Genomic DNA, 16819 nt, shown 5'->3' on the forward strand with positions numbered 1-16819 from the left:
GTCCTATTGTCGAAAACGTCTTTTTAACGTAAAGACGATGAGCGTAGTGGTGAGTATGAGAAGAACCAAGGCCACCAGACCATGCACCGCCACCAGCTGGTAGAAGGCGAAGAAGAAAACGATTTCGTTGCACCAGTTCTGTGGGTCGTGAAGAGGCTGCTGGAAGTTGGGCTTCCAGATGGCCAGAACCCACACGTTGCCCAGCACGAACCACACTGCCAGGAAGGCCGTCAGCATGTAGCCAGTGAATCGGCAGCTCCGGGACATCATGCCGTCGTCGAAGTCGTCGTCGTCCTCGGTAATGTCATCGCCCGAGCAGGTGAAGTCCCGAGATTTCTTCTGCTGCCACAAGATGATGACGATCTCAATGGCCCCAAAGCCCCGCCCACTAGCAGGTAGATGGGAATGCGAGGCTCTCGTGGACACTCGTGATCGTACGAGCTGCCTGCAACGACAAGAAGAAGGAAAGCGATTAGGAGGTAGGCAATGAACAAGATAAGGGCTGAAACAAGAATAAGACCGAAAGATATAAAACGAAAGGGAAATACATACAAAACGTGGCTGGAATAAATAAGACGAAGGGTGAAAAAGACAAGGTGAGAACTGGAGTAAACTATTAAAGGATTCTCTACATCCCCAACCCATTGTCTACTGGTCTCTATCAGATTATGCATCTTACAAGGCTTACTAGGCAAGCCAACGGCACCGTTGTTTTCTAGACTACAATAATAAGCCAGTGGTGTGAATATATTAAAATACAATACAAAAACAAATTTTGTAGCCTGTTCGTCTGTAGCGGTAAACAACAACTTACCTACAGCTATCATGGCGATAGGCAGTCCCAACAGCAATAACATGAACACAGTCAATGTTACTGAAACAGAGATGTTAAAGTCATCATCACTGATCATCCCGTGATCATACTATGTATGTATTTATTTATGAATGTTATGTCTAGAATGTTTCGCTACGAATTGTTTACGTGTTATACATTCCACGTAATGTATACAAGTTTGTACCTATACACTCATTTCTCCATCTATCCTCAATCCTATTGGCTAATCATTGCGTCGTGTTTTCCGTCAGTCTCTGTCCTTCCGCCCGTGCATCTGTCTGTCTGTCTTCTCATTCATTTATATCCTAATCCATTGAAAGGAAGACACGAAAAGACAAGGAGGAGGAGGAGGCCAGGGCAAACTACTGACGCGAGTTCCACGTGATCTCGAAGAACCTCTGGAGGAAGTCACAGACATCAACCGCCTCATCCTGTACTTCTTTCAGCTGGTAGAGGATGGAACCATAGGACACGGTCTGCTGGAACTTGTCATCCGACAGTCCGCTAGTGCTGCGACACAGGCTGCGCTCATCGTCCACTATCTGGGATCACAAGAAGGCATGCACGCACAAGCGCGCAAGCAGGCATACACATAAATTCACATTCAAAATAGAAAAAAGTCATTGTTTCAATTAAGTGTTCATACTGGCCAATGTTACTGCCAAAAGTACAAAAAAATTCCCATTATCATCAATATCATTTCTCTTGAAGTGAAAAACCATTTATTACACCGGAAGTCCTGAGATCACATGACGATGTTATCCACCTCTGTCCAGATGGCATTCTATTGGATCACAGCGAACCCTGTCAAAGAATGGCGTCTGCATCATGTTGAGATATCCTCTGATCAGCGCTTCTGCATTCCAGCTCTCAGGTCCCAAAAAAAAAACATTGGAATAACGAAGTATTCCCAGGTGGTCCGAGTTAACTGAAGCAGACGCAAGCTAAAAAATTGGCTGAAAAAAGCTCTCCTAGCAGCGCCATGATCCGGCAGAGGCAGAGAAAGAGGGAGAGAGAAAGTGAACGAAAAAAAAAAATAATGATCGCACTTTGTTTTATTGAATATTTGTAATCCTATTTCTGACCACAGTTTATTCTCATGTACTTACCTCAGCACATGATGCAGAGAGTTATCTCTGACGCACGCACGCGCTCACCACACACACTCATCCACTCATGAGGCGGTGACAATTGAGTAGAAAGGCCTTGACCTGTAGCCATCCTCTCACAGCTCTTGTGTATCCGAATACAACACAGATGAAAACAAACCTCTCCTGGTCACATGCCGCAACACCGTTGCCCTCCAATCGCAATCGATCATCGTTACACAGACTTCCGCCATTTCTGCAATTTCATAGCCTGACTCGCCTTTCCCAAGCTAAAGGTCCCGCTAAATCATCATCTCTCCATTCAATGACAACATGAAATTTCTCAACAACCTAGATACCAGGCAGACTGATGTTTATCCGTTCGATAACTACAAGAAAAGCAAAACGATTTGACTAGCGCGAAAATACCCGGCGTTTCTCCTTGGAGGCTACAGTAAGATACATGCTACCAGACGGGGCAAATCTACTGTTGGAAACTCCATTTTAGCTACAATAATTGCAAACTCCATGCTAACTACAATAATTGCAAACTCCATGCTAGCTACTATAAGTGCAAACTCCATGCTAACTACAATAATTGCAAACTCCATGCTAACTACAATAATTGCAAACTCCATTTTAGCTACAATAATTGCAAACTCTATGCTAACTACAATAAATGCAAATTCCATGTAAACTGCAATAATTGCAAACTCTATGCTAACTACAATAAGTTGCAGGTAGCCCTGACTGGACTATCATCACGATGATGTGTGATAATTGTGATGCAGGAACCTCTCCCCCCTGTTGTAGCCCCGTGTCCTACGGGTGTCCCCCCAAATTCGGGGCCGGTCAACGCGGATCGTTGCAGGTTTTGTTGGGTTAAATTTTATCAGCTGCAGGCAGTGATCATTCGTCTCTTTTTCAGATTTTCATCTTCTGTCATGCATTCAGGGATTGCTGGCCCTATCAGCTGCTTCCTGTTGGTTCGCGCCGTCTGTCAAAGTTGCAGGCATCCTGGAGGCACGAGGTCTGCCGTGATGCGATAACCACGGAATCGTCTCTCAACTGTCTCCTTTCGTCTGTCTAGTTTTCCAGTTTTGTCTGAAATGTTCGCCCCATGGGAATTATCTCCTATCGTCAGATGTCTGTAACCGCAGATAAATACTTCAAGAGCCTTACCCCAGCCGTTATCGCTCAGCATCGACTTTGACGTGACATCTGTTATCACCGATAAACCGGCTCAGGCGACGACTGTCGCTGATAACCGACAGTTGTGTGGACTGTGACACCAGTTTCCCATCAGACATTATCGTATATCTATATCGCTGATTCGGTCTTTAGTGATTCAGAAAGCAAAATGTTGCTGCGGCACGAATTTCACGATCAAGTCTTATTATGTGCACGCGACTTTTATATGCATGCGACTGAACTTTTATTTTTATTTGTCTGATTTACATCAACAATCGAATGATTATCATGGCAGGCACAGATTTTCAACCGCCGTGTGAAGTAAATTCTGGTCATGTAGGCGAAGTAAGGATGCTCGTTCCAACAACAATTCCAACAATTCAACAAAAAAAAAAACCTCCTCTTTTCTGTCTAATCGGAGCTGTTAAGAAAATTACCCCAATAAAGGCAAATAATATTTAATCAAATTCTGACAAAATAATGGCAGTGTTACTGGTGCTATGCACAGTAAACAGGAGAAGTTTAGACTTTTTCCGTGAATAATGAACAGCTGCAGGAAGAAATGAGAGACGATTGAGGAGGAACAAAGAAGGGTAAGTGCATTAAGGACAAAAAGCGATATTTCCAGCAATATTCCTTCCCACCTTCCCCACCCCTATAACAACGATAAAAAGTCCTTTAAGACGTGGACAAGCCCAGTGAACGACAACGAACTTTGGTAGACAAATGTTATGTAGTAGACAATCATTATATAGCTATACAGACAATTTTTACAGCAATATTAACAAATAATAAACCCATATTGTCTATTGTCAAATGCTAGGACCATGTGTTGGCAATCTCATTTATCTACTACCAATTAAAAAAAAAATAAAAAGCTAACGAAGATCGAGTGTTGCCTGTCGTAATCATGGCGTGTATCCAGTGAATAAAACAATTGTCTGTAGTGTGTGCATTTCTGTGATAAGAATAATGTAACAAAGTTGATCAAAAAGAGGTCAGGTCCCATTGCTCATCTGTGCGATATCTGACATTTATCGTTTTGCTGGCCGCCAGGAGCCTCAGAGGAGGCGTCGGTTCCCTGCCTTGACAGAGCATCCTTCTCACAGCTGCTCGGCTCTGAAGTCTACCACGCCTTCTCGTTTAAAATTCCGAGAATTTATTATATTTTTTTTTGCAACGGCAAGAACGAGATATAGGTCGAAAGAAGAAAGAAAGTTGAACGAAGTAGGAAAGACGAGAGACCTTCACCTTTATGAGGACGAATGCACGAAGATGAGAAATGTGCACGTGCATAATTTTGTTACTTTGTGCATGTGTTTCCATGTGCGCGTGAGCGTGAGCGTGCATGAGTGAGAGAGAGAGAGTGTGTGAGTGAGAGAAATAGAGATCAGTGGATAAAACATAAACATGCACACGTACGCGCGCGCACGCACGCACAAGCACACGAGAGGTCAGACAAGCAGAAATAATGTAGAAAGTTGGACTGAGGGTTTTTGTTGTCCCCAAACGAACATTCTTCGAAGATCAGTCTCTATTATCGTATTAAAAGTTCTATGTGTGATGGGTCTAGCGGTCTCAGGAGCTGTCGAGGGACCAAGTCTGGGGAGATTCCCCGTGTAAGGCACGCACGCACGCAGGCACACACACTCACACTGTGCATGCTCTCTCTCTCTAACACATCTCACACTCACACACCTATCAATAAGATGTAATAGTCAACATCATTTCAGTACCTTTTTTGGAAGAATTAACAAGATGTGGAGTGGTGCTTGTGTTCATCAAAAATCATTCTGTAAAAGGTCGCATCACCATTTCTTTCTTTCTTTTTTTTTTAAACTTCAGACCAGGGTTAATAGCCTCATATTCGTTCTGGCATATATTTATGTTCCCGAGACTCAATAGTCTTTCATCCAAACCGAAGTTATGTTTTAGCTGTACGATTCTGTAGCAGTATGGGACTTTCATCTCTTAGTTCTGGCAGTCACCATGCTAAACTTTGCCCCAGTCCCCGACCCCGGGGTGGTCCAGGATGAATGTCAGTGCTGCTGACCCCAGACTGTAGCTTGACAATCAATACGAGGCTTCCCTGGGTACCCGCTGTGAACAAGGGTGTGTGCACTGTCGGTGATAAGGCAGGGCACACCCGGAGAATAGCTCTGTACACTAATAACAAAGGTTGCAGACGGACCGAGACCTTCACATCGCTTTAATGTTCTACGAGCGACATCTACTGTCATGGAAGGTGTAGAGAAGACCAGTTATCGGTGTTGAATTTTTATTTTTCGAAAGGCTTGTGCTGTAGATTTTGAAAGTTTATTGGTGTGTAAGTCAAAATGTTGCTAACAGGAAAAAAAAGAGACATTAATGTCAGAGACGCCTTGATACGATGTAGCCTATACTCACCCCTGGTTCATCCCAGGCTTGTGTCTTCAGTCACTTGTTATTTTAGGCGAGAAATAAGTCAACAAAATAAACAAAACGAGGAAATGGTAATAGTGTGGACTAATAGTCTTTGACTAGAGAATCTGACGCACTTTAAAATAAAACATGAATACGACACCAGAGAACATTCATAGCAAAATAATTTCTTTGCAAGTACCTAAGTGCACTCAGCCAGAGACCGAGGACGAGTATCAAGGGACTGGGAAGAGCTATTAACATGATACCCAGTGACCGAGGATGTATAAGTTATATCCGAGGTATCTAGACTGCAGGTTCCGATATACGGCCTGTCTACCTTTATCAGTGCGAAACACGATGTAGCGAGCTATCTTTATTCTTAACCGAGTATTCCCTTTACTAGTGTTTAAAATAACTCAGAGTACTTACTGTCTAAAATTGAAACATGTTATCTACCAATCCCCATTTTTATTGACATCTATAACTCCATTTTTTATTGTCAAGTCCTCACAGGGTCATATTTAGAGGACAGGCTGCATCTTAAAAAAAAAAACATCCACTGTTTAACGCTTTTTTGTATGTTCCGGGGAGTCAAAATAAAACAACTTTTATAACGGAAACAAGATTACCGCAAAATAATTTCCTACTGTTTAAAATAACTGAAGTACTTACTGTTTTTTAATTAACCTTTATTACATTTTAAACATGAGTGGCCATCTTACAAATAAAGCAGAGTGTGGTGTTGTGTGTGGGTCAAGCTGGCGGGGCCATCAGTCCTCGTCCTTTGTCGTCGCCTCCTGACATTTGCCAGCAACATGTTTGTCTCGTCTGTCATTTGGTCATGGACTGTGTTTTGGTCGGTGTACTTTGCCCTGCAGCATGCTTATTCTTAATGTTTATTTTCTGTGATTGTGTCAATGAGGGATTTGTATGGAGGAAGGCACCACCGTAATTTGTATCTCTCACTTCATTCCAAAACCTGTGTATGCCTCCATTTTATTTTGATCTGCTCTGAGCAAATGCACTGTCACGTGCGCGTCGCCGGTTACACGAAAACATTCTGCTAAAAAAGTCGTTGTAACGTTTACCTAGATGGACTTGTCTACACTTTTGGGTCATTCTAAGTAATAGTTTAAAGAGAACAAAATTCGTGTTACAAAACTGGTCAAAGAGGAAAAATAATTTTACAAGCCACTTTGAGATGGTTACACGTCGCCTTAAATGTATAGTGGTGTGCAATATTTTTTGTAAGGACTGGGTAAAACTATGCAGCTTACTCTTTACAAAGAGCTAGATGAGTACGACGATTCCGTTCTCGAAATACATGCCTACAAACTCTACATCTCCATGAACAGAACAGTCACAACTTGACGTCACGATTGTACCATATGACACCAGTCCTCTCATTGGCTTCACTACGATTTCGGTCAACAGCATCTTGCACTGAGCTTAGCCAGAAATAAAAAAAATGGCACCCTACTAGCTCTATAAACATGGATGAGTAACCAGTCCAACCTATTGCTCACGGACAGAAACGGCTGATGGACATCATGGGAAAAAGAAAGATGCACAGGTAACGAGACTCTGTCCCCAGATGACAAGGCCAAGGCAGTAACACGAGAACATGAAAAGAGGCACAATGGCAGGGATCGACAGTGAAAGAGAAATAAAGCAAAAATAACCGCAGGCCTTAAGAAAGGCGAAAATCAAAAACAAACCGTTATGGAGGAAAACTCACTCTCAAGGGAGGCCGACCGCTGGCCACTTCAGGTGCTGGAGTAGATTTCCCTTCCGTTCGCATTGTCGCCGCTCATCGTCGTTGTCAAAGAGAGCACCACATCATTACATTGTAGTCATCGTGTTGCGATCCCAATTAATGAGGAGAAGGGACACGTCACCGCTGTGGTGAAATCGATCGCACGTCACCCAGCTGCTGAGATCGAGCGTACGTCACCTGCTCGGTGTCTTGGTGGAGACTGTCAGCCACATGTCTCACCAATCCTATCTGCTGCTTGATGTTAATGTCATCTCACGGGCGTGACGACTGAAATGCCAACCACACGTCGACAGAAAAGTCAGCCGAGCATGCAGTGGACGGCAAAAGTTAGATGGATGGAGAGAAGGAGGTTGTTCGTCAGTCGATCTCTGTGTTCTTGTTGTCCCAACCTTCTGTTCTCAAGCAGGGTTACTGTGTGTAGACCTTACATTTGGGAAATTGGCAGAAAGGAAAGAAAACGGAAAAAAATGTCTCTGCACGTTTGGTTCTCACTTGTTTCACGTGAAGTCGCATTATGGAAGGTGAACATGTGGGGAAGAAATAAATTCCAAGGTCGCGTGCAAGTCATCCGTGTCACGTGGTATGCGCGTGGTCGTGGCATTAACAAGCGTTGTAAGTGTACGTCCTGTGTACACCTGTAAACACTAGAGAGAGAGAGAGGGAGGGAGAGGGAGGGAGAAGGGGAGAGGGGGGTTTTATCGACTAGTCTAACATGTGACAAGGGCCGTCACAAAGCCAGCTGCCGCATCGATAAGGGGGGACAACCGACTATTTCTTCCGCTTTTTTTTTTTTGACGATAACTCCATTTTATCTTTAAGTGGCAAAATAGGAGAAGTTAAAAAGATGTGAACTGAATGAGAAAATATATATATGCACACACACACACACAGAATGTTGTAGATAAGTCTTATTGTGAGCAAAAAAAAAAAAAGCACAAACAAAAATTCTGAATTTGCATTCAATAAAACCTTTTTATACATGCATTGAGTGTTTTTTTTTTTTTACAGCTCGGACATAGGTGTGAGTTGAAAGTCAACTGCACACAGGCCTGAAGTCTGAGCTCAACGCTCTAACAAGACCTTAGTACTGTGTGAGAGAGTTTCAAGGCTTATGCGAATATTTTACTCAACTTCAGTAAAAGAGTTTGGCTGAGTTTAGTTCAAATTGAACTTTCCCAAAATCTTTTTGAATTCCATTTCCCATCCACACCCTTATTCTCAAGAAACATCACTAGGAAGATTAAAAACAAATCCAGGGACGTTATGAAAATACCAACGGACACACAGGTTGTCGAGGCTGCAGTAACAGGAGAGTTGGAACTATACGATTAGTACATGGACAATCGTGACGAAAACTGGCGACGATGCTGGTCTACTTGTTTGTGGTGGTTGAGGGAGTAGTTATTCAGAGTCTGGCAGATAGGAAGGATTCTTTAAACTCAATCCTAGCGACTGTTAACCTCGCACATTTAGCACAACGCTGCACTCATTAAACACACCTGGATGTACTAAACACACCTGGATGCATTAAACACACCTGGAGTCATACGCGTAAAGCACTATGGCCAGGGGAATATGTAAAATATTCTGAAACATGATACAGGACTAGCATGTTTTTCGTATTTGCTGAAATCCGAGAAGAACGAATAGAGGCGCATGCTTCATGTCACACGGATTGCTCGCTAGTCACATGACACTTTTCTGTCGTCCGGCAAAATTGTCCTGCGTCATAGGTTACATCCCTGGGGTCGCAGTCATGAAGCGAGAGTAAATCGTTTTCGCAGGGAAAAAAATCGCGATCTCAATGCGTCTTGTTTCCGAAGTTATAAAGCGGTGTCCAGATCCCTCTTTCATTGCTTCATGTTTATTTACTTCGGGACATCTTTTGAACTACTGCTCTAGGGGTAAAAACAATATTTTCTTGTCCAGATACCACTTTCTAACTCGGAGACAAGATGCTTGTCCTTGTGTTCCCCAGGGCAACGACTTACCCTTGCTTCATGACTACTGCCTCTGGTGTCTGACCATAAGGCAAAGAGTTTTCTCAAAGCACTGAGCTTTGCTTCAGATGTCTGTTGTTCAGGTGTAGCACGAAACCTGTCCCGTTGACTTAGTTTACTTGCTTAACTCGCAACATTGGATGCGTAGCCATGGAGGGGTTAAAGGTTTAGTGGGGTGCAATATCGGATTTAATGACTGGTTAAATGACTACCAAACGGCTATTTCCCAAATATTGGTGAATATCTTTCCCTTTCATTAGAGAGAGGTCAACGACACAGACATCAAGACTGCACATGGATACATTTAATTTTGTCAAAACTACAGCCAGATAAAGTTGGAAGCCTAAATTAATTTTAAACATTTCTTGAGAATATAAACTAATAAGGACTATGTGTACAAACGTGGCTACGAGTTTGACCTTTTCCTGCGCTTAGTGATGTTTGTAGGTGTGTATCTTCATAAATAATTGCATGGAGGGTTTATTTGTGGAAATAGTGTCGTACCCTGAGTTTTAAGCAATCATTAAGACTGCAGTTTACTAGACCTAGCGTTTACCTGCCCCGGGACGATGCTGAATCGACTCTTTCAACACAATTGTCTTCACCGTAGGAGAGTTGGCTCCTCTTGTGTTGTCTGTCATCACTTGTCTCCCTGCATCTTACTTAAACTGCCAATCGACACGAACAGAGAGGACGAACACAGCAGCTGGGTATCGACGGGGCCATACTCCAGGTGTTTAGATTACACACACCATGTGTCTGTCCCTCCCCGCCAATAAAACTAACAGTACTTTGACTGAGCCTGCGATTTTGCACGTGGAAAAGCTTGTTAAAGCCATTACTGCATTTTTTCTGCGACAGATTAAAAAAAAGAGAGAAGCCGTACTTTGAAATTAGTTCGAAGAATCCTCTGCATGATAGTTACACTTCAGTATGTTCTGTTTCTCGTATTAAACACTAGTAAAAGCCAAATATCTCATCTACATCCTTCATAGCTACCTGCATCTATGATATCACGACCTTTGCCCTTAGTATGATATTCTATGTACATAAAGGTTGACGGATGTGATGTACCCCTTATGTGACTAAGAACGTGCGGTAGAGAGGTGTCATTTCGTCTATGAAATTCTTCAAACTGACATTTTCAGGGAGAAGCTAGATGAGGGTTGATTTAGTGACGAACGTTTCTGACAAGGAACCTGCTTCCGTCTAATGAATGTTGTCCACAGGAAGGACACAGCAGTGCTGCGCAAAATTTTTAAAAAATCCAAAAACGAATGAGAGAGAGACAAACAAGAAAAAAAAAAAAAAGAACAGGTCTAGAGCGAGATTGGAAAGAAAGCTCCCTCCTCCACTTCCTCCACTTCCCCGACAGAAATGAATGCTTTGCTCTTCTGTCACACTTTGACACTTTGTTTTAAAGTCTTTCGGACAAAGGTTACTGAAAGGACGTGTTGGTTCTCTCCCCTTAAGTGCTCTCGTGCCGCACAGCAATGAATATGTCAAGCTCGTATCATGGTTGCACACACACGCACACACAGACGCACATACATGTAGAGGAGTGTGAAGCTCCAGCATATGAAGAACTTCTCTATTCGTCATTTCAAACCTAGTGTCTGGGTCATCCCGATAAAAACCATTCAGCCCTGAAAACGTTGAGGAGAACTAACGTCTCAAGTTCGACGTCACTTCCGCTCATTCCCTCCTTAAAGTCGATTGATTTCTCTGGACAGGTTTCCGTGTATTGATGAATAACCAGTATGCAGACTAGACTGCTTGATTCTGACTACTAGTCACAGTCTGCCAGACAACATGTTGAAGATGGCACCAGCACCTGTTGCCAATACCAGAAGCTGAAAATACATGACGAGAGTTTGGTTCTCTCTCCATTGACCTCATGCCGTCAGGAGACAGGTTCATGCCACTTCCCTGACGATTGGAACTAATCATCTAAACTGCTTCTGTTTTATATTTTAGCTGCTGACTTCTATGTGTAATCCATCCATTAGCAACTAGGTGCCGTATTCATAAAGGGAAAGTAAGTTTTACCCATGAGCAAAAGCTTATGTCTTTGTAGTAACGAGGGATGTCCAAACCTTGTAAATGTTATGTTACATCTACCTAGGGAATCATTGCCACTGCTTTATAACTATGATCCAGAGGATCAGACAACATTTGCAAAAATGTGGACACCGCTTCTTAACTACGGAGACAAGGTGTTTATCCTTGATATACCCGGAACACAGACTACCCTCGCTCCATGACTACGGGCCCCGCTGGGTATCTGTGCTAATAGCCCTCATCTGCGATCACGCGACCCCTGACTGAAGCAAAAAATATTTCTCGTGCACTTATCATTATTGCTTTTGCCTCTCACGTAATACTATTAATTATTTTTTGTCGAGTAATATAGTTTTTTTTTAATGTGGAAAACGTGGGAAACTGTCGAAGCACACGCAAGCAGTTCCGTTTGAACACGCGCGGGATACTTGATCATTTTGTTTGCTTTGATTGATGGACGAGACTCCACCTCCAGACACACACTATAAGTCTCTTCATCGAAAAAAGAGGTAATGACAGACACATAATTAAAGACAGAATGGCTGAGCAATGCATAAATGCCTTCAGATTATATTATCTGATTATTGCCGAAGGTGCGGAAAAAATAATTGAGGTGAACGCATAAGTTTTAACTATTGCATGAATCTTTATAAAAAAAATAATTACTTCATACTTTTTCGTGCATGAGTTTAGAAATGAGCAGTTTACGAAGATGGTAAAGATGGCACAAAGTGGATTAGAATTATTCATCTCTCAAGCACGAAGACAAGTAGACATTAGTACTAAGACACAGACAGACACACAAACACAAGGAAACAGGCTATCAAGCACGTATGCTATTCTTAACAGCACAAATACCCATAGTTACTGGTCTGACCGTTCATCACCTCACAGTCAACCGACAATAGGACAGGTTGGCTGTCGTTTACACCGTGTCAGCAGTAACAGCCATACCAGAGGACAACAGAACAGGCAAGTATTGGAAAGCGAACAGAACACAAACAAAAACAGCTCAAGACAACAAGTTACAAACACGTCTTCAAGATGGACTAAAAAACAGCAATTTTTTTTTAAAGGACAGAAAGTGTTACCTGTGAGCTGCAGCTTGACAGTGACCTATGACCATCGGTTGGAGACACGGGGGAGAGCTGGCTATGGAAGACACTCTCTTGCTGTCCATGCACGCGCAAAAAAGATGCTCGACCTCCAATCCCCTTCATGTTTCACGACATTTATTTGAGACTAACCGAGAACAAGTTCGCTTGGCTTTATCAGCAAGTGACTAGAAGTTCAAACTGGTTTGAAGCTGTGTTAGTTTGGTGAAGAGTTGATGCACCACGATGTGCTTTCTTGAACACTAAACGCTAAACCATTATGCAAAATAGTAACATGCAAAGGAGCAGATTGAACATCCTGCGATCTCTTCAGGAAAAATAAATTCTTGTCGAGAACTAAATTACAGAAGAGGATTTTCCGTGAATAATGGGATGTAGAAGAATGAAACAGATTAAATAAGATATCAAACACCTGCTCTTCTCACAAAATATCTCAGTGAATGTAGACACTGTAGACTCGATGATCTTAGCTTTCAGGAAAAAAATTCTAATTTAAATGGTTGTCCAGGAAATATCATTTGTCTCCTTCACCGATGTGATGTTACGAATTAATTCTTGACACCATATTTCTCTGTTTCTTTTATATTTTCCCCTGGACTCCTGCAAGTCTACAAATGTTCCTCAGTCCTGGCTTCAGCCATGATCACATCACGTGGTTTGGCGCATGTGTTCCAGTTCTTGCGTTCTGGTCTTCTGGTGCCACGCGGCGGTGGGAGGGGTGAGGGGTAGGGTGGGAAGGAGAGAATCCTGTAGCAGCAGTGAGCTGTGCGGCACACAGACCAGACAATGCGTCCGACCTGCAGCACATACATGGTCATTGCAGCCAACAGCAGCGGCAGTCAAACGACGAGGGAAATAAGTGAACAATACACCTGACACCTCCAAGTCCACTGTCGTGCTACATGTGCTGTGCTCGCAGCGCCCGTAACCCTGGATACCAGTTGTCTTCTTTTTGGAGACAACGGCAGACAACCAATTAGGAGTCTTTTTCTTTTTTTTTCAAAACTCGGGAGACGTTTTCATACGGACAATCCCAGAAGGCTCTCGTAACAACGACAGCAATATCTTTCTCCACTACTTTGATAACATTTTTCTTTTTTGGACAAGACAAATGAAAGATATAGAGGGAAAGGGATACCCATAATCAAAAAAAATTTATGAATTGCTTGAATATTTTAAAAATCGTATAAGCCAGTTGAAATGCATCATTATCAAACTCTGTTTAGAAAAAGTTGAACAGAGGGCATGATGACTGCAACGTCGCACAAGGACAATGTTGTGCTTCCTGCGCTGTGGAAAACAACAAATTCAAGACCAGTAACGATATCGATTCTGTGAGAGAATATTCACCCGCTCTCTCTCTTTCTTTTTTCCATTCTTACTTCCTTTTTTTCTTCCTTTTTCTTTCTTTCTCTTCCTTTCCGTTCCTTCCTTCCTTTCTTTCCCTCTTTAATGCATTGAGAACCAAATGCACGCACACGCTTGCTTAGATACGTGCTCACATATCAACACACATGTTTACCAAAAAAGAGGAGTAAGTGGAGAAAGAATAGCCAGAAGAGTTCATACAGAAAAAAGAAGAAAACAGGATGTTGCGAAATATAGTATTGCTTGGAGATCTCGGTGTTCAGACTGCTGGCTTACCGGTGGCTCCTACGTTCTTTCTCTCCCTCCCACTCAGCCTTTTGTCGTGTCAATAAAATCTAAATACAGTATCGGCATTGAGCAATTTTAACAAGACAGAATAGTTAAACGGATGTCTGTTGCTAGTAAAGAAAATCTCTTTTTACATTCACTTCTAATTATGTTTTGCGAAACCGGTGTTTTACATCACAATTGGTTTATTTCTGTCTTTCTCCCTCGCCCTTTCTCACCTTGTTGATCGTGTCATCAGGTTATAAAAGTTTCAGGTTCTGAGGTTATTTGTCCATTCTTTGTCTTAGGTGTAGTAAATAAAGACAGTTACGAGCTTACAGAAAAAAAAACCCAAGTAGGACCTTAAGAATCAGAACAACTTCACTGAAAAGCGTGTGAAATACACTCATTGCACGTCCGTCCTAGTTAACCCTGCAAACAAAACCAATCTCACAAGTAAAAGAAAAATCAGAAGTTAAAAAATAGCAATAAAACAACAAACAACAATTGCGCCACGAAGGTCGTAGCACCAATAACAAGACATTGAGAAGGCCGAACAGAACAGACTTGTTCTATTTTACGAGGCAACCTTGTTCCACGATTATTACAGGGCTACTTACATCACATAAAAATGCACGCGCAGGTAAAACGTGATTGTCACTAAAAGCATACATTAGCATTGCCTAATAGACTGACCATAAAGTGTCACATTTTTTTTTTACCCTCATGATATATAAAGGTGTCCTTTGATGTGAGAGAGCCGACAGATGCACTTTACACTTTGTAAAAGTATATTTATTTATGCTCAACAACTGTCCGTGTGTCTCACATTGAGCTGGGTAATAAAATCTGCGGCTGTACTTTGCCAAAGAAAAAAAAGAGGTATCTGCAAGCCCATGAGTGTTCATGTCTTATTTATCTAGTTATGCTTTGCACTAGTGATATTTTCTTCAGTCACCGAAACTCACGAGCGCATGTATAAGTAATAGAATCGTGACAATAACCTGCTTATTCTATTTATAGATTGCAGTTGCATGATCTGAGTCATGCACGATCTTGGTATTCTTGAAGGTATATTACTTGTATTAGCCCTTAGTTCTCGCGGTCAAATATCTGGTACAAAAATTGTGAAGGTACAGAATTAGAGAGAAAACAGTATAAAGTATAATAAAACAGGCAGTAGTAAGCTTTTAGAACCTCTTCAAATAATTAAAGAGAAAGAAATTTAATTAATCAGCAAAGTATCTTTCATATAGCCCATGTGTTCATTAAAAAATTGACTTCTTTATAGGGAGAGGGGAATTGAGGAAGTCATCTAAGTTAATCCATAACCACGGCTGTTTGCGTGAAAAAATATATCCCCATGTTACGTAATTAAACAGCTATATCAGTTTCGGTTTTAAAATGAAAAAAAACCTCAAAGATTAATCTGGTCGATGCAGAACAACATGCAAGGAGGCTATCAAACAAACACACCCAAAGAAAAGGTTGACCCGACTATTCAAAATGGACTCTCGGCGTACATGTCGACTACCCAATGTCGGCTACTTCCAAGTTTTAGAAGAAATGGGAGTGAAATTACTGTTGTTGTAACACCTGTGGTCTCTCTCTCTCTCACACGAACGCACGAACTCACGCACGCACGAACGAACAAACGCACACAGGCACACACTGGTCGAGTGTGAAATCAGTGTACGCAATCATCAGAGAAAAGCTCTCACAGACCATCTGACACAAAGCAGATTCTTGACAGATGTTGCAGTTGACGCCCTGCAGGCTGCTGCAGCCGAGCGCCGCCGGGAACGGCAATGTTTGACGTGTACACAGACCGGCAACGATTGAGGTCATAGGTCACTAACGCGCGCGCGTTCGTCAGACAAACGATAAATAACAACTCATCTCTATCTATAGCTGCACATGATAAGGACTGTTCTTATGCTTTGTTCTAAAGGTAGGAAGCTGTGAACATGTTAGCTGACGCCCAAATTTACTGGCGTTAACCGAGCGCAGTGCAAAGCTTCTAAATATAGAAGCGACGTCATCAGAAATCGCCCACCTGCCATTTTGCGGAGGTTAAGTTTTTCAATTCTTGAAACGTGTGCACCTACCTCCGTGTTTAGTCTAATGGTTGACGCAAAGCGTTATTAAGTCGCGATGTCGTGCCTTAATAGGGTAAATGACTGAGAGAAGAAAGTGGTTCTTATTGATTTTGTCACGTTCATGTGCCGTGCAGCGAGAGAGTTGAGTGAGCTCCACTTAGGGAAAATTGAGAGATGAGAGAGGCGATGAGACTGGTTTTGTTTATAGAGAAAGCTCAGTGTTTTTTCTTTTGCTTTTTTAGCAGCCACACTTTGTAGATCACCATCCATCACCATCATCCATCATCATCAATCACCATCAATCCTCCTCCTCATCATCATCGTTGTCGTCGTCGTCGTCGTCGTCGTCGACAATTCAGTATGAAATGTCAAGATGAGAATGAGGTGTGCGTGTGTGTGTGGAGAATGAGAAAGAGAGAGATTACTGATGGCCAGAGGCTGTTATCAGGGAGACTACAAGCAAAACGACATAAAACAAGCTGATCTGAAACTACTAAATAGTCCCGGCGAGCTCACTTTAATAGAGTCCACTATGTACAGCGTCTTACTACTTGTAGTGCCATTTAAACCAGCATGAAGCACGAACAGAGTGACATCTTTCTCCTCATTTTTGAA

General features: G+C 42.3%; 1 protein-coding gene across 1 annotated transcript in view; it reads right to left on the minus strand.

Annotated features, from left to right (window-relative positions):
- Nucleotides 1-266: 266 nt before the first annotated feature.
- LOC112560423 overlaps nucleotides 267-16819 on the minus strand; it is a 48259-nt gene continuing 31706 nt past the window's right edge. Inside the window, exons 4-6 of the mRNA XM_025232280.1 lie at nucleotides 1206-1377; nucleotides 815-874; nucleotides 267-445 (exon numbers count right to left, since the gene is read on the minus strand). Of these exons, the coding sequence (XP_025088065.1) occupies nucleotides 267-445; nucleotides 815-874; nucleotides 1206-1377 (411 nt within the window). The remainder of the gene's footprint in view (nucleotides 446-814; nucleotides 875-1205; nucleotides 1378-16819) is intronic.

Source organism: Pomacea canaliculata, linkage group LG3 (assembly GCF_003073045.1).
Source record: "Pomacea canaliculata isolate SZHN2017 linkage group LG3, ASM307304v1, whole genome shotgun sequence".
NCBI lineage: Eukaryota > Metazoa > Mollusca > Gastropoda > Architaenioglossa > Ampullariidae > Pomacea > Pomacea canaliculata.